This window comes from Barbus barbus, assembly GCF_936440315.1.
Source record: "Barbus barbus genome assembly, chromosome: 33".
Lineage (NCBI taxonomy): Eukaryota > Metazoa > Chordata > Actinopteri > Cypriniformes > Cyprinidae > Barbus > Barbus barbus.
In genome coordinates this window covers 22,473,018-22,494,284 of record NC_136761.1, presented here as the reverse complement: position 1 = coordinate 22,494,284, position 21,267 = coordinate 22,473,018, and the positions used below count along the sequence as shown (strand labels likewise).

Genomic DNA, 21,267 nt, shown 5'->3' with positions numbered 1-21,267 from the left:
GTATGATTTTGGCAGCACTGCCGAAATCATACCCCCTCCATGATTTCCAGTTTGCTGGGTCAGAGACCCATAAAAATCATTCTGGAGACACATCTCATCCTGTAGAATACCTGCAAAAAAGCACAAGCTTTTAGATTAAATAATAAGCATTTAATGTAGGGGGGTATGATTTTGGCAGCACTGCTGAAATCATACCCCCCCCATGATTTCCAGTTTGCTGGGTCAGAGACCCATAAAAATCATTCTGGAGACACATCTCATCCTGTAGAATACCTGCAAAAAAGCACAAGTGTTCAGATTAAATAATAAGCATTTAATGTAGGGGGGTATGATTTTGGCAGCACTGCTGAATGTGTAATTTTTGTATTCCCCAATTGTAAGTCGCTTTGGATAAAAGCGTCTGCCAAATGACTAAATGTAAATGTAGTAAATAACACACAAACGATAAAAGCACAGCTAGACAGTCCTTGCTGTAAATCGTACAAGTTTAGTTAAGTACATGATCAAAGATAAATAGAAATAAATACACGATCAAACACCAACACACAAATTGCAATGTATTACTTACGCCGTCTGTTTGTTTTCGCAATAGGCGGCATCGTATGACGTCATGCGCGTGCACGCGACGGGAGTCAGATCCTGGCAGGGAGTCGGAATTCGGCACAACACCGGCGGTGGCCGTCGAGTTTCTGATTGGTTCACGATGCTGTCAGTCAGTCCGGTAGGAACAGAAGGGGCGGGACTCTTAGCTGAGCTGTGGGTACGCTGCGGCGTCCAGAAAATAGATGAACAGAATTTGCTAACCTATGATAGAAGCAACTAAGTTACAAACTCATCCAACTAGATACTGACAAGCCAAACCGAAGATGTCGGAGAGGAGCCGCGCGCTTGTCTTGAGATTTCCATGCGTTTGCCCAGCAACCCATCACGAACGGTAAGCTAGTTAGCAACATGATGATGACCAGCTGAACATTGTTGTGCTTCCAGCTCTTGTTTTTTATCGCGCTCACGGTTTAACCTTCATGCTTTCCTGCTTTGAATTGTTGCTTTCATGCATCCTTTCCACATGCACTCCTAGAATTGTAGTTATCTGACCGGAGCTGCTCTGTTTTAGGTTCTTGTGCGCCATCAAGCTAAGCTAACAGCAGAGGAATGGTGTGCCTGGGCCAAACCCCTTTCACATATTAGCTCGCAGCTAACCAGTCGCTGGATCTACAGGTTTGGACCACAACGTGGTTCGTTTTCTAGAAAGAAACGCGGTGCAGATCGAGCAAGCATAATGTTGGTTTGCAGAAACCAACGGATCACTTCCTTAGGCATTGATCGATACCTACATTGACCCTCAACAACAACAACAACGACAGAAGCCCTAGCCTTTCTATATAGGCTGCAAAATGAGCACATAGTGAACTGTAACATTGATCTGCTTTGTGCCTTTCAACGATGTAGCTTTGCAACCTGCGTGCTTTTTTGCGGCATACATACAAGGACAATAAAGATGAACAATCAAGGAATCATGTCACAAGAGAAGATGGAGCTGGATCTGGACATCCCGTCGTCCCTTGTTCAGAGCGATGGGCACTTGAGACGATCTAACAGCGAACCCATGATAAACGGCCTGAGGTGACGACCAGTAACTGTATTATATTGGTATATTATTGAATGTGTCTTTCAGACTGGTGAGCTGCCTACTTGACCATACTGAAAGATCCAGCTTAAGCTGGTAGCTGACTGGTTTCTAATTGGTTCAAACTAGTTTCTGGAACCTGGTAGCAGGTTTACCATCTGGAAAACACAGCTTAAAGCAATATTTCACCCAAAAATGAACATTTGCTGAAACTGTACTCCGTTTCAGGCCATCCAAGATGTAAACGAGTTTGTATGTTCATCAGAACAGATTTGAAGACCTGTTGCTTTACATAATTTAAACCCCAATGGGGATCCTCTGTAGTGATTGGGTGCCATCAGAATGAGTTCAAGCAGCTGATTAAAAACAACACAATACACAAGTAATCCACATGGCTCCAGACCAGCAGTTGGTCTTGTGCAGCAAAAACCAGCTTTTTTTCTAATAACTCCAGCATTAAGATGTTTTGTAACTTAAAACCTTTCATTTGAATTATCATTCTGATGGTACCCATTCACTGCAGAGGATCCATTGGTGAGCAAATCATGTACATTTCTCCAAATTTGTTCTAAAGAAACAAACTCTAATCTACATCTTGGATGCTAAGAGGGTGAGTAAATTCAGTACTTTTTAATTTTTTGGTGAACTATTTAGGATATAGGTTTGCAAACAGGTATGCATATGTTCCTACACGATTTTTGATGTCTAAAATGCTGGATAGCTTATTGTTGAGAGATACCATGCATGACTGTTGTGGCTGCTCTCTCACTGATGGAGAGCAGAGATATGTAGCCATGCTAGAATAACATGCTTTGAGTTATCAGGGCCACCAGTCTCTCAAGAACAGACTGTGTTGGTAGTATAAAACTCTCACATTATTAGTACGGCAATGGTGTTAAATACAATATTTACTCTAAATGCATACTTTAGTTTGTACTGGTTTACATTTTTAAAACACGTTTTGACCTTTTAATGTTTCATTAATGTCAGAACTAGACCTTCTGGTGAAACACCAGACTTCTCTCTGGTGACATGTTGGACTTATCCATTTATTTTATGTTTAAACCCCATCCTCTGCCTGCATTTTAAAGTGCAACGCCAACATATGTTGCAATAAGGATCTGTCTCTACTTGCTCAGTTTTATCATGACTTTAAAGTTTAAATGAGTAGTTTTTAGTAAATGCTGATGTTTAAAAAGCTCTTCTGTTTCCCCAGTGATGCTTCTCAGGTGTTCCAGAGAGAGGTTCTCCGCAGCAGAAGAAACAGTACTACTGTTGTTCGACCCAATGTGGTATGTAAAGAGTTGCAGCAGAATGTGCTGATTGCTATGGTTTAATGCATTTTGCTTATTTGGATGTTCATGCTTTTTAGGTCCCATCTTCACCGGTACGTGTTCCTAGCACAAGACTGCAGAGGATCAAACAGGTATAAAGTTTGCTTCAATGTACTGTGAAATGACTTTTCATAGCATTTCAGACTCACTACTCCTGTATATGTGCATATGGGAGTGTGTGCTTAAAAGTAAATGCTAAAATTACATTTTTGGAGTTATCGCATACCACCAGTCTTTCAGAGTTAGACTGGCCGGTAGTACCGCACTCCAACATGGCATTTATAGATGTGTACAATAATTTCTTGGTGTTGATGTGTTTGCTCATATAAGGATTCTTTATGTGCTGCTTCATTTATAGGAAGAGGGTGTTGATGTGATGAACCGTGAAACTGCTCATGAACGGTAAGACCTCACATCTGCTGAACCTCCAGGGCATTGGTTTCTCATTTATCAGTTGCAGCTGACAGCAGGTTTTGTCTGCTTCCAGTGTTCATAACAATAATTGACAAGTAGTGCTCGGCGTGTACTGCACACACTGAAATGAGGGCTTCTATTAGACTGTTTGACTCTGGTCATTTGTTGGATAGAATAATGTAAGTATTTAGTGACGCATCTATTAATTTCTTCCTCTGTTTATTTTTTCTAGAGAAGTGCAGGCAGCCATGCAGATGAGCCAGTCTTGGGAGGAGAGTCTTAGTCTGGTAAGATACTGGTTTAAAAAAAATACTGCCGTTCAATCATTTGAGTTTTGTTTTTAAAAAGTTAGCAAGTCAAAATCTGTATTTATTTGGTCAAAAATGAAGTAAAAGCTGAAATTGTGAAATGCTACATTTAAAATAGTTCCATTTGAATATAATTCAAAGTAGTCTATTCCTATGATGGCAAAGCTGAATTTTCCGCAGTCATTACTTGAGTTGTCAGTGTCACATGATCCTTCAGAAATCATTCTAATGTTCTGATTTGCTGGTCAAACGTTTATCATCAATGTTGAATTTATTTATATTTTCCAGGATACTTTTGCATTCTTTTAAGGAATCTTTTGTAACATTAATAATGTTTTTACAATCACTTTTGATCAAATTAGTGTGTCCTTGCTTATTAAACGTACTGACCCAGATTATTAAACCGCTTGTATATTAATAATATCATCGCAAATTAAATCATTTAGGTTTTTTAAACCTGAATCATCACAATTATTTATCAACAACTGAATGCATGCGGTAGCTAAGTTGCTACACTTCCTCTTTCCCCTGTTGATGGGTTTGTGGAAGAGAAAATGGAAGCATGCTAGAAAAAAGCTCATGGAGTCAACAGGGCCACCAGTCTTTCAAGAACAGACTGGACTGGTAGTATAATACTCCAACACTGTATTAATAATCAAGTGGTTAAATAGCTGTAATAATACTGCCGTATTGGGTAAGTGATTTCTGTGGTTGTGCTTTGATTCTATAGAGTGATAATGATCTTGAGAAATCATCATCTCCGAAGCGGATTGATTTTGTGCCTGTGTCTCCTGCTCCTTCGCCCACCAGAGGGATCGGAAAGAAGGTATCTCTTCCTTTTTTTTTTTTCTTTTTTTTTTTATAACTTGCTGTACTGTTGTTGCTATTTAAGGTTTAATGCTTTGACCTCTCTCTTCAACGAGCAGCAGTGTTTCTCTCCGTCTCTTCAAATCCTGGTGACCAGTAACGGATTGACGCCCAGCCCTGTTCCCAGCCCAACACGCCGCTTCAGGTAAGCGCTGTTCAGGAATCCCACCACAGCAGGAAAGTTTTCTGCTGCCATTAGGCATAATAGTATAGGTTACTATAGTGTAGGATATCAAGTTGAGTAGCTGATGTCACTCATCAAACGTTTGCCCAGCAGGAGGAGTCAGAGCCCGATCAACTGCATCAGGCCTGGTATTCTGGGCCCTCTCAAACGCAAAAGTAAGGGAGCACACACAATGCTTAGTTTTGTAATGTCGTTACAACTAGGATGACTAAAAAGTAAAATCTTTTGGTGGATTCTCAGGTGAAATGGAGACAGAAAGCCAGCCCAAGAGACTCTTTCAGGGAACCACCAACATGCTGTCCACAGAGGGGTCCAACTTGCCTGAACTTAACACCTGGTGAGTTTCACACTGGATTTATTTTCATTTTGAGTGCATTATATGTGAAGGGTATGAGTACTCGGATGTTTTTGGGTTATAAACTCTGCATCTGTCTTTAATTTGTCAACTAGTGTTGTCCAAAAAAAAACAAAATGGTGTATATATCAATTCATCTGAATGCTTGAAACTTTCATTACTCATTTTTCCCAGTATTGATACATTTGTATTGCCTATTTAAGAGTGAAGCGCAGCACTCTGATCATTTACACACTTGCAGCACATGATCCAGGGTTTTCAGCATCTCCGAGAGGCTCTGTTCACAAAGCTCAAAGTATACTTCTGTCTGCGTTCCACAATGGTTCACGCACTGTCAGTGTAATCTGATCTTTTTTTTTGGAAATCATCAGGCGGGTGTGTGTACAGGTCAATTTTTGTGTCTGTTCGGACAGTCCACGATTTTTCGCAAGTGTAAACCATTGTCATAGAAACTAAACTACTGTCCCTGCACTTTTCCAGGATAAAACATAACTCTTGAAAGTGAAGACAGATGTATTGTAATTTTACTACTGTAAAGTGAGTTACTTTGAAGGAGTCTTTTTACAGTTTGAAGGAGTCCTTTTTACAGGATGTAATAAATCTCAGGTGTCCCCAGAATGTGCCTGTGACGCTTCAGCTCAAAATACCCCCCAGACAATTTATTATATCATTTTGAAAATGCCTATTTTGAGTGGAAGCAGAAACACAATTTTTGTGCATGTCTCTTTAAATGCAAATTAGACCTGCTGCTCCCTGCCCTCTTTTCCAGGATAGGACTGTGCCTTTACAGCTCGTACCAAGGATACTCTGCCAAAAAACATCCGTTTTGAATAAAGTCTATCGAACTGAGAATACGTTTTAAACCATATTAGTTTGAATTTCTTGTATACGTTTTTTTGAGCGCTCCCATCTGAAGCATGTGCAGAGAAAGCGGCTGTCACATGGTATGAGAGTATTAGTTCTTTCATGTCTTACTGCGCTTACACTGTCAAATACATACACGTTTGTTAAACACCCGAGTTACGAAAACAGTCGGTTATGTCTGTGAAGGAAAACAACTGGGAAAGAAATTGCAGGTTTATATTAGCTCTTCGTGGCAGCAGCAATATACAGTAAATCCACTGCTCTCTTGTCGTCTCTGAGGCTGGGACTCCAAACGATGTTCTGTGCAGCCAAAGACAGAACAGTTAGCATGCTTTGCTCCAACTTTCACTATGGTGTTACACCGTTACAACTGGTACACCGTTGTCGCTTGTGAAAACACAATGGTGGTGCCGTGGGTGGAAACTTGCAGATTAAGGGGCAGTAATATTCTAATGAGATCCCCTTACTACAGCGCAGGGGAAGCGAAATCTGAGCTGCTTTTTTTCATGAAGTTGCAAAGAAAGTCTTGCCTAAAGAATTGTCCCCACGTTTTCTGGGTTGACATGCACTGGGGACCCGATTATAGCACTTAAACATGGAAAAAGTAAGATTTTCATGATGTCACATTTTAGAATAGTAACATTTCTATAAAAATAGTATAATACTAATGAGTTTCGGTTGCTAAGAAAATATTTGACTGATATACTGATCAAAAATTCAATTGAATGCTAAAAATTAGATACTGTTCAATTTTTATTCCCTTTAATTTGTGACCGTGTTTCCTCGTAGTATTGAATACGTCATAGACATTTATTTATATTGCTAACTTAATTATTGTGTGTAGTAGCCTATTACTTTGTTGAATATTGCTGTGAAGTTTGTATGAAGTGTCATCTACTGGAATATAGATATCAACCCCATTGGTTTTAAAATCACTTGATTTGTATTTTGTCATGGGAGTCCATTCACAATATAAGTCTGGCTTAATTATTTGGGAAAACTTTATAAAACGGTAAGCTCATTTACTTTTCTTGTGAATGATTCCAGCTGTGGAAAACGACCTGTTTTTAACATGCTTTCTATTTGTGTCTCTCCAGCAGTCTGTCTCCAGATCTTCTGGATGGGAGTCTCAGTAGCGTCGGGTCCTCCTCAGACTCTCCCGCCAAGATGGAAGGGGTGTCGCCCTCCTCCAGTAACTCGCCCCTCACGCCGCTTCAGGACCTCTCCCCTAAGTGATCCGCTGAGCATCACGGACATCACAGGAGTACTGGGCCGCTTCTCAGGCCCTTTTCCACTCATTTTACTTGCGTTCCCAATGCCTTCCCCAATGGCTTTCATTCTTTTCCTGAATTGTCCTGTTATGTTACATTTTAAAGAGAGGCGTGAGTTTTCCGTATGGGACAGGCCCTAAGGGCATGGAGATTGGATATTTTTTGCATCAGCTGCTATAAATAGATGTAAAACATGGTGTATAGATCTGTATCAAAGCGAAGGACATCACCGAGGAGGATTGTGGACTGTTTTTTGTTTTGGTTCCCTAATGAATCAGTTGTAAACCGGAGAACAACTACAGGCACGTTCTTTGATTTACAATCTCAGCTTGCCAACTGGTATTGTGTGAGAATTTAACTTATTTTTTTGCTTTTATTTGTATGCAAGTATGTACATAAGATTCGTGGCAAAACGTGCGGCGGCAAAGAGCTCGACCGGCAAACTGACAGCTGGCTCTTCTGGAGTTTTATTAGCGGTGCAGCTGCACTTTAAAGGGGCAGAATTTCATTTTGGGCTTTGGTCTGTATCTGCGTATAAAGTTTTTCAGGAATGGCCTTTTCTTGATTTTCAAGTAGGTGGAGGACACTTTGCACTTCATTCTCTGTTAGAATGATATTCATGGTTGCTCTACACAACTACTGCAGATGGGATTTAATATTGCAGCTGTTGGTAACCACTAAACCCTCGATTTGAACACTACAGAGAAACTAAACTGCCTGTTGATGTTTGTCAACCTAAAGACGTGCGTACAGCCGTGCTGTCAGAGAATGGAGCAAAACATCCGGGGGTGAGATGATGTCCATTGTATGGCTTTTATTTTTCACACAGTGGCTTTGCCCCGTTTGTTACTCGGGAAGGATTTGGAGGAGAATGCGCTCTACAGGTGCAGTTAAAAGCCTTTTTAGTGGTTTTTCAGAGGCTGTTAACAGTCATGCGTTTGGCAGTTTAAAATGTGGAGCAGAAGTGCAAAGAAATGAAACCCTCTCATCAAAAATGTTATTTGAGGAGTTTTAAATGTAATCTACTGATACCGAAACGGTGTGCCATTTAAATTTGTATATAAGAGAAATGTACAACTTTAATTGTAGGAGTTCTTTGTTTGGGGTGTAGTTACTTTAGGAAATAGTTTTTTCTTTTGTAAATGTTTTTTATAAATTTAAATACAAGAAATTGCTTTATTTCCTCAAGCATGATATGATGTATCATAAATTCATTTTTCTGTTCAAGAAAGTGATTGTAATTTTTTTTTTTTTTCATTTAATTGATTTGAGTGAGGGTTTTTTCACGTAAGAAAAGTGAAACCGCGGTGTAAATCTTTTTCTGATTGTCTTTGCAAACAAAAATACAGGAAGTGGGTCGTGTAGATCCAGATTCTGTCCTGTAGTGATGGGTGACGTGTATTTGTAGTTTGCTTTGCTGGTTTGTTTTTTGTCCTGTGGACGTGTCGAATTCTTTATTTAATGATTTTACTCTGTCCTATCGCCTCATGCAGTGCTTTTAAAGCCTGTGCACATGAACTCTGAGGAGGACCTGAGTGCTGTCATGAGGACGTGTGGTTGTGCTCTCTGAACAAATCTTGTTCCCATCATATCAGAGACTTCCAGATGTCAGAAATAAATTGTGATAAACTTATTTGCTGTTGACAGTCTGGTTATTGTCTTCAAAAACACAATGGTCATAACGGTGTACTGTCAGTGTACTTAATTTACGGTCATAATGAATCTTTCTGCTTTACAGTGGGTGCTTTTCACAGACTGATGCATTTCCACAATTAACTTTGAATGCATCAGTTAACTCGTTAATATTTCTGAAAGTCTCTTATGTTCACAAAAGCTGCTTTTTTTTTTTTTTTTTTTAACAGCAAAAAATAAGTAGTTTTTTCCTGTGATTCAAAGCTGTATTTTCAGCATCATTGCTCCAGTCTTCAGTGTCATATGCAGATTTGCTGCTCAAGAAACATTTCATATCGATGTTGAAAACTGTTGTGCTGCTCTTTGATGAATAGAAATGCAAAAGAACAGCATTTATTTGAAATGGAAATCTTTTAAACAAATGTTTTTTCACCCTTGCAGAATATAATAAAATGTAACCGACTCAAAACCATGCGTTATGTTACTGTGGGTAATATAGAAACTAGTTCCGAAGGGGGTTCTAATACAGTTTCTGACAGAATGTGGAAAAACCCATTAATATTCAAACTTGTTCTTCAGTCTGTTGTAACTTAAATTTAAACAAGCTAAGTAAAAACATTGAATAAACGCCAGCTTACCGAGTATCTAATCCTGTTCTAAACAAACATTTATCACACTTCAGTTACATATTGCTTCCTAAACCGCCTGAACTGATTCAGAAACTGTTACTACCAATACTTTTGAACATAAAAGGTTTAAGAAATGCTTTTAACAATCAATTTCTTTATTTGATGTGGCATCTATAGAGATTACTGTGCACAAGATTTAAGCGGCGGATAAACATCAGAACATAAAGCCATTTTCAGTCTTGAGAAAAGCAACAAAAAGTCACAGACACCGAATATGACGTATAACAACACATTTAATTTCATGTATTCACGTTTCTCTACCCCCCCACACCCCACTTAACATAATAGTCAGCCAGATTCAATGCCAGCTCAGTCAGTGTTCGGCCTGTAAACACAGAGCGCTCCCCTCCCCTCGCCCCTGGATCTTTGTGTCTTCATTGTGTCTGTGAGTTTGTGATGATCATTTAAGAAGTTAGTTCCTGTTTATAGGGAGGTTCTCAGACGTGCTTCCCCCCCCATCCTCACAACCCTCCTGGCTGTGTTAATGTCCATATCTCCCCTCTTCATCATTTTAGTTCCTCTCAACGAGATAGTTTCCAAGAGCACTTCAAGTGCGCAAAATAACCATTGTAAGAAGACCTGTGCGACATAGGAATGAAATCATGAGAAAGTGCACAAGACAATATATATTTGCAATATTATGCTTTTTTTGCGACTCACCTAAAACATAAGCAGCTACAAGTTTCTTGTTAACACTTAAGTGGAGGTAGACAGGCACTGTGGATTCCTGCTCTCCCAGAGTTGGGAGCATAAGGGCCGCCATACACACCAGGCCTAAAAGGACAGTGAGGAAGCTGGGGCCCCCAGGCGCTGTGCGGCTCTCTATGCAAACACAGAAAAAGAAAGAAGCAGATGGTTTAAAAATGAAAGCAAACCACCAAATAAAAATAATACAGCTCTCTGGCTCCACCCAGTGGGAAAAGGAGTTAACAGCAACAGCTTTAGTAGAGCTCAGTAAGACCCAAAGCTACCAACCAATCCGTTTTTTTACAGTGTATACAGTTATTTTCAAGCAAAAGTGCATTCATGAATTTATGAGCTTGTTACAAAGTATATTTTTGTGAAAAAGTTGTTTTGAAAAAGAAAAGTGTTTTGAAAATACAAAAGTAAAAGTCAAAAAAACAACATATTACTTCTTGTAAATATAAAAAAAAATCCATTGCTTAATTTCAATTTGTGAGGAAACCCCCAAAAATTGTAAAACAAAAAATGAAACTTGTGTATTGCAAAGAAAAACTGTAAAGACAATTTTACATTTAATATGAAAAATATAAATATGATTTCCAGGCAAAATATAACTCTATTTTCCTTTTGTGAAACAAATGAAGAAACCTTTAATTAATTTATTAAGAAAAGAAAATAGAAATGAACAAACTTGAAATGAAAAAAAAAAAAAAAAACATTTAAAGACTTGCAATTTAATAAATAAAAAAAAAGTATTACTTCTAGCAAATATTAAACTCATTGCTACATTTCAATTTGTGATAAATAAATAAAACAAAACCAATAAATAAACAGTAACTTGTATTTTTGTGAAGAAAAAAAAAGATGTGTATTTTATATATATATATATATATATATATATATATATAAAATAGATAATATACATATATGTGTATAAAATATATATAATTATTTGTACTGTACTACCATTTTACTTTAATATTGTGATTAACATTCTGAAACAAGATATTCAACAACAAGCAAAATGCTGAGACATGATTTTATTCTTGGTGAATTACCTGGATTACAAAAAGTTTTTTAGTGGCTGGTCAAGTCAAGTCAAGTAACCTTTATTTATATAGCGCTTTTAACAATGTAAATTGTGTCAAAGCAACTGCACAATATCCAAAAAAAAAAAAAAGGAAATTGGATATGGATTGGATATTTAAAAAAATTAAGAGTGTTGAAAAGATGGAGAAAGCCATTACTCTTTAATGAAAGATTACAAGCTTTTTTCTTTGGAAATACAAGCGCCTGTGAATCAATCACAGCAGGAACCAAGAATGCACCTGTCTGGAATGCAGTCTGCTCAAAGAACACTCTGTCAGCAAGCTGCTCCTTCATCCTGCGCTCCTCTTCCTGGGGCCGGACCTGGGGCTGCTCCTGAGCGGCGGAGGGCAGCAGAGTGGCCATCACTTCCTTCCTGCCCAAAGCCTTCCTCTGACTCTGCTCAGACACCTGCAGCCGGAACTTATCAATCACCCCGTAATGACAGGCCCGCACGTCCCTATGGCGGATCACACTGTTTGGCGAAAATCACAAGAAATGGAAGGTTGTGAAAGGCTGAAACACATCGAAATTCAATTTTTCTGTTAAAAAATGTTGTGCAAGATCTGGAAACTTACATATCCACGCAACATTGCGGTTTAACAGCACCAGTGGCATCCACCACGGCATATTTGTTTGGCGCTGTGCACAAAACTGATGGAACAACAAACAGTTAAGAAAGGAAGGACCACTGCAACACACTATGGGGTACTAAAATAAAATGTATGACTCACCTTTGAATTTAAGAGCAAACTCATAAGGGTTGTAGAGGGTGAGCACCTGCTTATGTGAAGCCTGCTCATCTGCGTAGAACACCAGCTCAGTGGGGAACACAAACACTGGAAGGTTTCCCTCCACTAGGTCAGGCTGCCGGCTCTGCTGCTGCATTGGCTCCAGCTGAGCTCACGTCCTCCTCCCTTTATTGTATTCCCACTCCGTCTCTGGGCTGAAACGGTGTAGAGATCCAGTTCTAAATGCAGCCAGTTCAGCTCTTTGGCAGCATGACGTTCACCTCTGAAATAACAGAAATGGGGCCATTTCATCATGACAGACAATAGGATGCATAAACACAAATAATATGTTTAAATCAAAATAACAAAGCTTGTCATAATGGAACATCAAAAATACACAAAAACCCAAGTTTAGTGTGAATTGAATGGCTGAAGTTACTATGTGCACACTATCGTTCAAAGGTTTGGCGTCAGTACGATTTTATTTAAAGCAATTAATGCATTCCTGTCACTTTTGATTAAAGACTGTTATAATGTTACAAAAGATTTCTATTGCAAATAAATGCTGTTCTTTTGAACTTTCTATTTACCAAAAAATCCACAGTGTCCAAAAAAAGTATTAAGCATATATTAAGTTTTCAGCATTAATAGTAAGAGGAAATATTACTGAGCAGCAAATCAGCATATTATAATGATTTCTTGAGAAGGATCATGTGATGCTGAAGACTGGAGTAATGATGTTGAAAATTCAGTTTTGAATCACAGGAATAAATTACATTTTAAAATATATTTAAATAGAACCCAGTTCTTTTCAATTGTAATAATATTTCACAATATTACTGTTTTTATTGAATTTTAATCAAATAAATGAAGCCTTGGTGAGCATAAGAGACCTCTTTCAAAAAACACAGTGATAAAAATAGTGGGTCATGACCAAAAAAATGATCCAGGTCTGTTCTGATGCAGATGGCTAAATGCTAAATTCACATGATGAAACGATATAATTGTGCATGACTAAGATAACAAAAAGGAGGAGGAAACACTTGCCATATCAACCATACGGACGTCAAAGGCTGCATATTCTATCAAACTTTAAATCTATTTTTGGCACAGATTCATCTGTCAACTTGAAATAAGCAGCCAAACTAGACACATACCAACAAGAACAGACTGTCTGACAAGCACTCAAGCCCCAAAAAAACATTTTCTACTGTAAATTATCAAATGTTATTAAAATGATCCGACTTTATAACTATTTACTAACTAAAATGATCAATTATCCAATTTCATGTGTCATGTTAATCATTTATCATGTTGTTAGGTCTATGCAGTTTGTGGTAATATGTCAATATTTGATCTGAAAGACATTTTTTGTACAATAAACAACTGTGGTACAGTGCAGGGCAAATTGACAAAATCTGAATCCTAATACAAAACCAGCTGTGGACTAACGCAATAGGAGGTTTAAATAAATGACATCTGACAGCATGAATTAAGTCTAAGTAACAACAGCTTTATTTGTGGCATGAAAATAATCAAAGTATGCTTCATAAAAGTGAAGTAAACACATGCATGAATTGAAAAGCTGTTGCTCTTGCAAAACGGGTACATTTTTTACTGTAAATGATCAGCTGTTATTTAGATGATCAGAATTCATAACCATTCAGAAACCAAAATGATTGGTTCTCTAATTCAATGTGTCTTGTTGATAATTATTGTACCATACTGTTATATCATATTGTCATGCCTGTGAAGTTCATTGCAGCTTATAAACCACAAGCAGCTGAGAACTCCTGCAACAGGATGTTTAAATAAATTACAAATTACATTAATAATAACAGTTTCTCCCAGACTTATTTTTGGCAAGAGAATAATCATGCTTCGGAAAACTTAATTAAACACAAGCATGACCTGAAAAGCTGTTGTTTATATAAAAATACTTTATAATTTAGCTGCTAATATAGATATGCAGGTAAATAAAACGAAAGGAAAATGCAAGGCACGTGTCAATATAATCTGATAATGGTGTCAATGTAGTAATGACTAATGGATGATGGCCAAAATCTCTGTACCTAAACAAGCTCCTGTCTCCACGTGGCTAGTCATGTGACCGTGTTTACTGAATAAATAACGTCAACAGTCTCTAACATCATATTAGTGAGGTCAATGACACAGAATGACAGCTGGCAGATACAAGAGTGTCTGCTCTCAAATATCAGCCCAGATATGAATTTAACTGGCTTTTACAGATAAATACACCAAACAGGCACGTAAAAAACAACGCTACTCCTCAACTAAATACTAAAACCCCCTGTAAGTGTCCTCTGTATAATACTCAAATCCCCGTCGAATGATTGATGTCTAGCTAGAGAATGTCTAGAGCTGATCGGATATCACCTTTTGTTCTCTTGAAGCCTATTGTGTTTAGCAGAGAGATCGCTATATGCAATATGACATTCATATTTTAATAAACCTACACATTAAAGCGTCCATTTGCGACCACAAATCGCGTGATGTTAAATATTCCTTACATACAATACATTTGGATGTCTAATGTTAAACAGAATTCGAGAACGATGTATCTGCCTGAAATATTAGCAAATGCTGTCATTTCAGTTCTCCACAGTAACTAACCATTTAATAAGACGTTCCGCTTGCAAATATTGTTACTGGTTCATATTTAATAGATATAATGTTTAGTATTGTTCTCTAGATGCTGGCCTATTGCTGGTATGGTTAGCATGCTAGCATAACAATATGGTAAACACAGCGTTCAATCTTACGTTACGTTATTTAAAGAATAAGGCATGTCGAAAAAAATGAATAAACATATATGTTTACCTCACTCCCGTTTACCGTTTAACGATATTTCGTTCAAATCCCACCCCTTTTCATTTTTCTTTGTCAACAATACGCTGCAAGGGCGCGTTGAATGCTGGGATACTGGAGGGCTTCCTCTGTGACGTCATTGAGTTTCGCAAATGTACTTTGTTATTTATAGTATTTTTCTATGGATATGTTCTCAGAAGATAAATTACGTTCGTCTTTCGTTTTAAATCTTAACCACTGTTTGGGTTATGAAAAATCTTAAAGGGACAGTTCACCCTAAAATAAAATTGTTAAAGAGAGCTGGGCAGAATATTAATGCGGTTATGTCTTCTTTTGCGTGACTGAATTTGTATTTTTAGGTAAAACTGTCCCTTTAAGGTTTAAAAGCAAAGCTCAAAGGAAGCATTTCGTTGAAACAAATACATGTTTCTATAGATGTTAGCAAATGAAAGCACAGCTTAACATTTGACAACACGACATACAGCATGTTTGTCGCCTATAAAGTTTAAGTAAACAACTCCTAAAGAAATCCTAAAGAAACCTGCACGCCCTTTAAATTAATGCTCATTCAGATGACAACTATCCACCACCGCCTTTTTAGGGCACAACCCATAATCAAAACATTTGTGACCGCTTGCACACATTTGCACAATGAGCAAATTTAAAAAGCATTTTGCATTACAAAAACACTACAGTGAAATTAAAACATGACGAGCTTTAACCCCTCTCCAGGGACACGCATGCAATTCATGAATGAACAACACTGACAGATCCACTTTAAAAATGTATCCTTTGACATTCACAAATTCAAAGGGCATGTGCGGCGAGGCTCCACGGAAACCGAGGAGCGTGGTTTAGGAGGAGCCAGCGCCCGACAACGCTGCTTCTCCTCCCGCGTCTGTGCCGCTGTTATCACGGTCTCAGGCGGATTGTTGTATTAACATGGCGCTTGCCTATACTCTCTCTCGGAGATAAACAAGAGGAGGGGAAAGCGGACGAGGACGGGTTTCTCCATGGTCAGAGGGAGCCACAATTATTATAAAAATCACACAGAACCAGGATCAGGCGAGGAGGGGGTCGCCCTTTATATGAGATGAAAATGAAACTATGTGACCCTGAACCACAAAATTAGTCATAAGGGTCAAATTATTTTTTTAAATTGAGATTTATACATCACCTGAAAGCTGAAAAAAGCTTGCCATTGATGTATGGTTTGTTAGGATAGGACAATATTTGGCCGAGATGCAACTATTTGAAAATCTGGAATCTGAGGGTGCAAAAATATTGAGAAAATCGCATTTAAAGTTGTCCAAATGAAGTTCTTAGCAATGCATATTACTAATCAAAAATATAGTTACGGTAGGAAATTTTCAAAAAATATTTAATATCCTAATGATTTCTGGCATAAAAGAAAAATCTATAATTTTGTTGGCTATTGATACAAATATACCCGTGCTACTTATGACTGGTTTTGTGATCACATATATGTCACAAATGAACCTGTCAGATCTGTGTAACACCCAATGCAATAGCTAAAGGCCTATTAAAAGACAAAAACAAAGCGTACAGGCGACACGTAATGTCCCCCTCTGTCTCCATCCGCTCGCGGAGAATAAGAGGAATTCCACGACCTCATTGCACTTTTATACCCGAGTGGGCGTGGCTTCGCGGCTAGGCTCAGCCAATGGCGTTGTAGCGGCGGGGCGAAGGCGTTCCGGTCTTGTTCGGAAGAGAAGTTCTCTAACAGCGCGAGCCCTGCTCAGAAAAGACAGATAGAGAATCAGGCGGCTGCAAAGGGTGGCAGTACGACCCTCTTTTGGGGGGGTCTGATTATAACAAAATATATACACACATATATGCACGCCCAGGGCCGCAAGATAGGTCATATGCCGATTGTAGATATTTTAGCAAACATCTAGAGGTCTATCTATACATTTCAAAATGCCTATTTTACTTTTTCTGATAGACACGTCCGCTTCTATGAATCAGCGCACTTATTTGGGTACGACGTATCTGGACATTGCTAAAGGCGCGGTTGAGATCTTTATGAAGGTAAAGCATAATTTTACCCCGACTTTTTCAGCTTGCTGTTGTACCTTGTTGGAGTTAAGGATCCCTATGGCAGGATCAGTTTAAATGAATGTTTATTGTTTGGTTTTCTTTAACAGCTGCGTGCCCGAGACCCGGCTAGTAGAGGCGACAGGTACATGCTAGTTACATTCGATGATCCACCATACGGCGTAAAGGTAAATAAATACTACTAAATTGTGCTTATATGTGGTTAAAGCGGAGTTATTTTTCTGACAGTGAGACTCTACTGTCCCTCTGGTTCGTAGCATCGGGTCAGGCGGCCTCCCGGTGACGAAAACGGCTAATTTTTGTTAAAATATCCGCAGACCCGGAGCAGCGCAGCCTCTGAACATGGCGGACATTTTGCTTTTGTGTTGGGAAAGCTCTCGAGCGCTGAGATGGAGGCGGAGAGATTTATTAAACACTGTGACGCGTGCACGGCCCAACTCGGTCCGGATTGGACAAGCAGCCTGCCCTCTGTCGCGTGCCCTCCTCTCGCATTCTCATTGGCCACTGTAGCCTGAACAAATCAACACGATTTGATTTGTGCAACAGCCATCAATAAGCAAATGAGGAGATGCTTTGCAGGTTTGCGTTGCTCTTTATGAGAGAGAGGGAGACGCTTGTGTGAGTTGCCTCCTTCCCTCCCTCTCCACTCCTAGTACATTCACCTCACTCCCATTCATATTTAAAACTCCCAAACAGGTGAAAGGTGACGTGCCTGTCACATCAGCTCACTCAAACATATGATATACCTATACAAGCATAATTGCTAATTGCTCATTATTAAGCCAACGCTTACATATAAGGCATGAACCATGCTATAGCCTCACATAAGTACAAATACATGCAAGTGCTACTAATACAATAAACCTAGGACAGAAATTAGGAGGTGTTTTGCTGTTTTCATATGTGACAGCTATTCATATTTTACCATTTGTGGGTAAGGATAACAGGGTCTGTGAGTTGATTGTGTGGTCGGGCATCTGCGTGAACTGTAGTCAAACAAATCTCTTTACTCAGAGTACTAACTGAATGTAATGGAAGTCATGACTTGAGACACAAGGGCACGACTAGACTTGCATGTATTACATTAATGGGCATCATGTACCAAGTTTATTTTCGAGGAGGAGGCAGAGACATTTCTGGCTCTTCTATGTATGTTTATGAGTCATGATAGTCTATTGGTGTAATTCTGTAGTATGCATAGAAGCCAGGTTAACATCTTTATATAATATACATTTTTTAAGCAACATTGCTACTAAACTTCAGTGATCGCCCTTCATTTTCATATATGGAAAACAGACCTGACTAGAACTAACCTTGTGGTTGCATTGTTTGAAAAACCCTAAAAAACCCAAATAAATTATTATTATTAATTACTGCAATGACTATATAGCCTACTTCTGATTTAGGAACCAAAGCAAGAACATATTAACACTTTTGCTATTCCACAATATTAGAAGTATTATATAAGTCATGCATCAGTCACATATTTTGTAGCTTATAGAAACATATGTTTTTAAACCAGTGCATTTTGTGAGTTGGAAACAGTTTTCTGTAGTCTTTTAGAGAAACATGAAGCACCTGCGACACAGATTCAACCAGTCATCATTTTCACAAAACCCTTGACATTTAAATGGATATATTATACATATCTCATTAAATACTATAACTCCTAGTAAAAAATAGTTTGTAAGATCTCTTTCGTTTTGCACAAATCACATTAGCTAAATTATATATTTTGCCTTCAAACGAGCAAAATTTACAAAAAAGGTGATGATTTCTGAGCAATATTAATTTTGCACCTCAAATAATCATGGAATGTATTACCAAATGTAGAAATATTTATTTTTTGACATGTAAAAGTTGTTTAAAATCCATTTGGCTAAAAAGTTGAAATGGGCATGAGCCTCTGAGTACATTCAACAGAGCGCTGATTTTTATGACAATAGGGTTTGTAGTTTGCTTAAAATCCACACCTCTGTCAAAATATTAGATATAACAATAACAAACCCAATTCTTCAGCAGTTTTCAGACCCTTCTCTCCCCAAGTTCAGCATAATTTTCTGTTTATAAACTGCTGTGCCAGTTCTCTTGAGGTGCCATTATATTGGATGTGAGAATTGTGGTTATGTGGTCACTTTGCATGGCCTAATTTCAAAGTATCATCCATCTTTTTCCCAGTTGAATCAAGGCCTGTACTTACCGACATGTACATGTGACATAGTGCTGCCTGGGTTCCTGTCTTCTTTGTTTGTGGTTTGACATTGACAATGAGAGTAGCTCTATGCTTTAGCAGTTCATTAGTATGGACTATCTGGCAGGTAGCCAGTTACTCTCTTGGGGGGGTTTCTTACTCCACTGCTTGTCATGCAGTTTTCCCACCCTGTTCCAGTTTATCCAAGATAATCTGAGGCTGACTTCCAAGTAACACTTAACTCTATAACTACTTTTACTGCTTATAATGGGTACTATAACGATTTGTAGTAGACATATGGCATGTTTTAGCCGTTTACGTGATGAAATTTTGAATGTGGAAGTGGCAAATGTTTGGCATTGTTATCTTACTATGTCTTTGTTTGAGAAAGTGTTATGAGATGTTATAACTGCCCTCTTACATAAGCTCTTAGCCCTCTCTGAGCTATTCGTGGCCAGCGTTTTCCTCCTGTTTAAAAAATACTTCTCAGCCAAGCAGTCGCTCTTCAGAATTAGCGAGCAGGCTAACCCAGTTCTCGACTAGAATACACTGGGCAAATACCAGCCTAGCAAGAATCTGGCCTCTGTATCTGACAGTGTGCCTTTTTTATTTCCCGTCAATTATTCATGAGATTTTCAGCAGCTAAACAGTGAAGAGTTCCAGTGAGCCTCCAGTCCTCACAAAGCTCTCTTTTCCTGTTTGTGTGCCTCTCTTGTTGTCTGAGCCCCGGCCAAGCAGAACATTATTCTTAGTCTTGCCTGTTTTCTGAAGTTGACACAGTTTTTGCCCTTTGCAGTTTTCTTAATCGATTACTGCTGAGATTACTTATCACTGAAGCGAAAGGTTAGAGATGGAAATGAATTTGTTTTGTTGTAAACACTGTGTTGTTTCTGTTGTTGGTTAATGAAAGAGAGAAGAAAAATGCATGTAACTGCATTTGTGGTTTACGCCATGAGGCTCTGGAAAACAATGCAAACAAAGCAAACCCCTCCATATTACATTACACCTTCAAATATTTACATTACCTCATCTAACATTTGAACACTTTATGAATATCATTGCGTTATATAACAAAATATCATAAATCTGTTAAAATGACATTGGGACAAGTTGCTTGAAAGTAAATGCAAAAATGAGTAAGAAAAATCAAGTAACTTTGGAGAAGCATCATTAGTTTGTAGAACCCACTTGATATTTTATTAGGTAATGCAATGAAGTGTCCAAATAGCTTTAGAGTCACTGTACATTTACATGCATTATACATGCATGCATAAAATATTTTGGTGCAGCCCAGGAATATCTCAGCTGTGAATCCAGTGGCCTTCTGTTTATCCTGTAGACTGCCTCATGCTTTATCGTGCTCTGAATCTTATGAAATGGGAGTGGCTGAGGTCCTTTCTTCATGACAGACAGACAGGCCAAATATTTCTTCAGAAATCCACAATGTTGCTCCTCCTCCTTAAACCTCATTTGCAAAATAACTGAACATATACTGGCTGCCTTTCTTTGGCTCTATACAAGTAGCTGACAAAAGATGATCCCTATTTTTCAAAATTCACTCAGCATCAAAATGGAGATCTATTTTTCATGAGCATGATGGTCCCTCTGATCGGTGCTTTGGCTGGTTAACCAGCTCTCATTCCATTAGAGTGACAACTTTAGTTCCTGCCTGGCCTTTATCATCACACATGACACGCACCACCCTGCAGACCACAGACGTGTCCCTCCTGCAAAACTGGGTGTATGTATGTAACTGAGCTCAATGGTTATCTGTGATCAGCTCAACCTTTAGGCGATAGTAGAGATGAAAACCTGGGACAAGGCAACCTGATCCTGGAATAATACTCCGGCCATAAAGTCAGCCGTTTAACCCGTGTGAATCCTCCCCGGGTCGTCACGCGCCCTTTCTGCTGTGATGATTCCTCCTGCAATCACAAGAGCTGTGTTTATATGACTGCCGCTTTCCTCAGAACAGGAGCTTAACAGGGAACAAGTGCTTATCTGTCAGTTTATGTAAAACTGCTCATTTGTCTTGCCACCTGTCCTGCATTTGGCAAGGAAATACAGAGGCAGGTTTTATGGTACGCTAATTCTGAAAGCAGAAAAAAAGAAAATTCATTAG

At 38.6% G+C, this 21,267-nt stretch overlaps 3 protein-coding genes across 10 annotated transcripts in view; 2 read left to right on the top strand and 1 right to left on the bottom strand.

The window, feature by feature from the left end:
* The first annotated feature begins 683 nt into the window (after nucleotides 1-683).
* On the top strand, nucleotides 684-9,322 carry LOC306852855 (P2R1A-PPP2R2A-interacting phosphatase regulator 1-like). Of its 6 annotated transcripts, none has more exons than XM_079389970.1 (11): nucleotides 684-934; nucleotides 1,115-1,623; nucleotides 2,844-2,919; nucleotides 3,000-3,053; nucleotides 3,320-3,363; nucleotides 3,608-3,662; nucleotides 4,414-4,509; nucleotides 4,610-4,695; nucleotides 4,828-4,889; nucleotides 4,975-5,071; nucleotides 7,051-9,322. In XM_079389970.1, exons 2-11 carry the CDS (start codon nucleotides 1,499-1,501, stop codon nucleotides 7,187-7,189), a joined length of 834 nt encoding a protein of 277 aa, XP_079246096.1. In that variant the 5' UTR covers nucleotides 684-934; nucleotides 1,115-1,498; the 3' UTR covers nucleotides 7,190-9,322. The 6 variants fall into 6 exon arrangements, with proteins under 6 accessions (XP_079246096.1, XP_079246094.1, XP_079246095.1 ...); XM_079389968.1 differs by having other exon boundaries at nucleotides 724-934; nucleotides 1,450-1,623; XM_079389969.1 differs by having other exon boundaries at nucleotides 724-934; nucleotides 4,825-4,889; nucleotides 7,051-9,321.
* Nucleotides 9,107-17,320, bottom strand: mospd1 (motile sperm domain containing 1). Of its 3 annotated transcripts, none has more exons than XM_079389974.1 (6): nucleotides 14,888-15,114; nucleotides 12,050-12,329; nucleotides 11,894-11,969; nucleotides 11,558-11,790; nucleotides 10,206-10,367; nucleotides 9,107-10,124 (listed from the first exon to the last, which is right to left on the bottom strand). In XM_079389974.1, the coding sequence occupies exons 2-6, from the start codon at nucleotides 12,201-12,203 to the stop codon at nucleotides 10,093-10,095; spliced, it is 657 nt and encodes a 218-aa protein (XP_079246100.1). In that variant the 5' UTR covers nucleotides 12,204-12,329; nucleotides 14,888-15,114; the 3' UTR covers nucleotides 9,107-10,092. The 3 variants fall into 3 exon arrangements, with proteins under 3 accessions (XP_079246100.1, XP_079246101.1, XP_079246102.1); XM_079389975.1 differs by lacking the exon at nucleotides 14,888-15,114 and adding an exon at nucleotides 16,972-17,320 and having other exon boundaries at nucleotides 9,235-10,124; XM_079389976.1 differs by lacking the exon at nucleotides 14,888-15,114 and adding an exon at nucleotides 16,053-16,489 and having other exon boundaries at nucleotides 9,235-10,124.
* LOC306852854 (integrator complex subunit 6-like) overlaps nucleotides 16,637-21,267 on the top strand; it is a 24,853-nt gene continuing 20,222 nt past the window's right edge. The window contains exons 1-2 of the mRNA XM_079389967.1: nucleotides 16,637-16,927; nucleotides 17,044-17,121. Of these exons, the coding sequence (XP_079246093.1) occupies nucleotides 16,817-16,927; nucleotides 17,044-17,121 (189 nt within the window). The 5' untranslated portion in view covers nucleotides 16,637-16,816. The remainder of the gene's footprint in view (nucleotides 16,928-17,043; nucleotides 17,122-21,267) is intronic.

What these genes read in the sequence shown, in the direction of transcription:
- LOC306852855 (XM_079389968.1), top strand. Translation starts at nt 867, where the DNA reads ATGTCGGAGAGGAGCCGCGCGCTTGTCTTGAGATTTCCATGCGTTTGC. An exon ending in GACTGCAGAGGATCAAACAG is followed by an intron (nt 3,054 to 3,319) that starts GTATAAAGTTTG and finishes CTTCATTTATAG; the next exon opens with GAAGAGGGTGTTGATGTGAT. An exon ending in CCAGAGGGATCGGAAAGAAG is followed by an intron (nt 4,510 to 4,609) that starts GTATCTCTTCCT and finishes TTCAACGAGCAG; the next exon opens with CAGTGTTTCTCTCCGTCTCT.
- mospd1 (XM_079389975.1), bottom strand. Translation starts at nt 12,203, where the DNA reads ATGCAGCAGCAGAGCCGGCAGCCTGACCTAGTGGAGGGAAACCTTCCA. An exon ending in GTTTGCTCTTAAATTCAAAG is followed by an intron (nt 11,970 to 12,049) that starts GTGAGTCATACA and finishes TTGTTCCATCAG; the next exon opens with TTTTGTGCACAGCGCCAAAC. An exon ending in GCAGACTGCATTCCAGACAG is followed by an intron (nt 10,368 to 11,557) that starts GTGCATTCTTGG and finishes GTGTTTGCATAG; the next exon opens with AGAGCCGCACAGCGCCTGGG.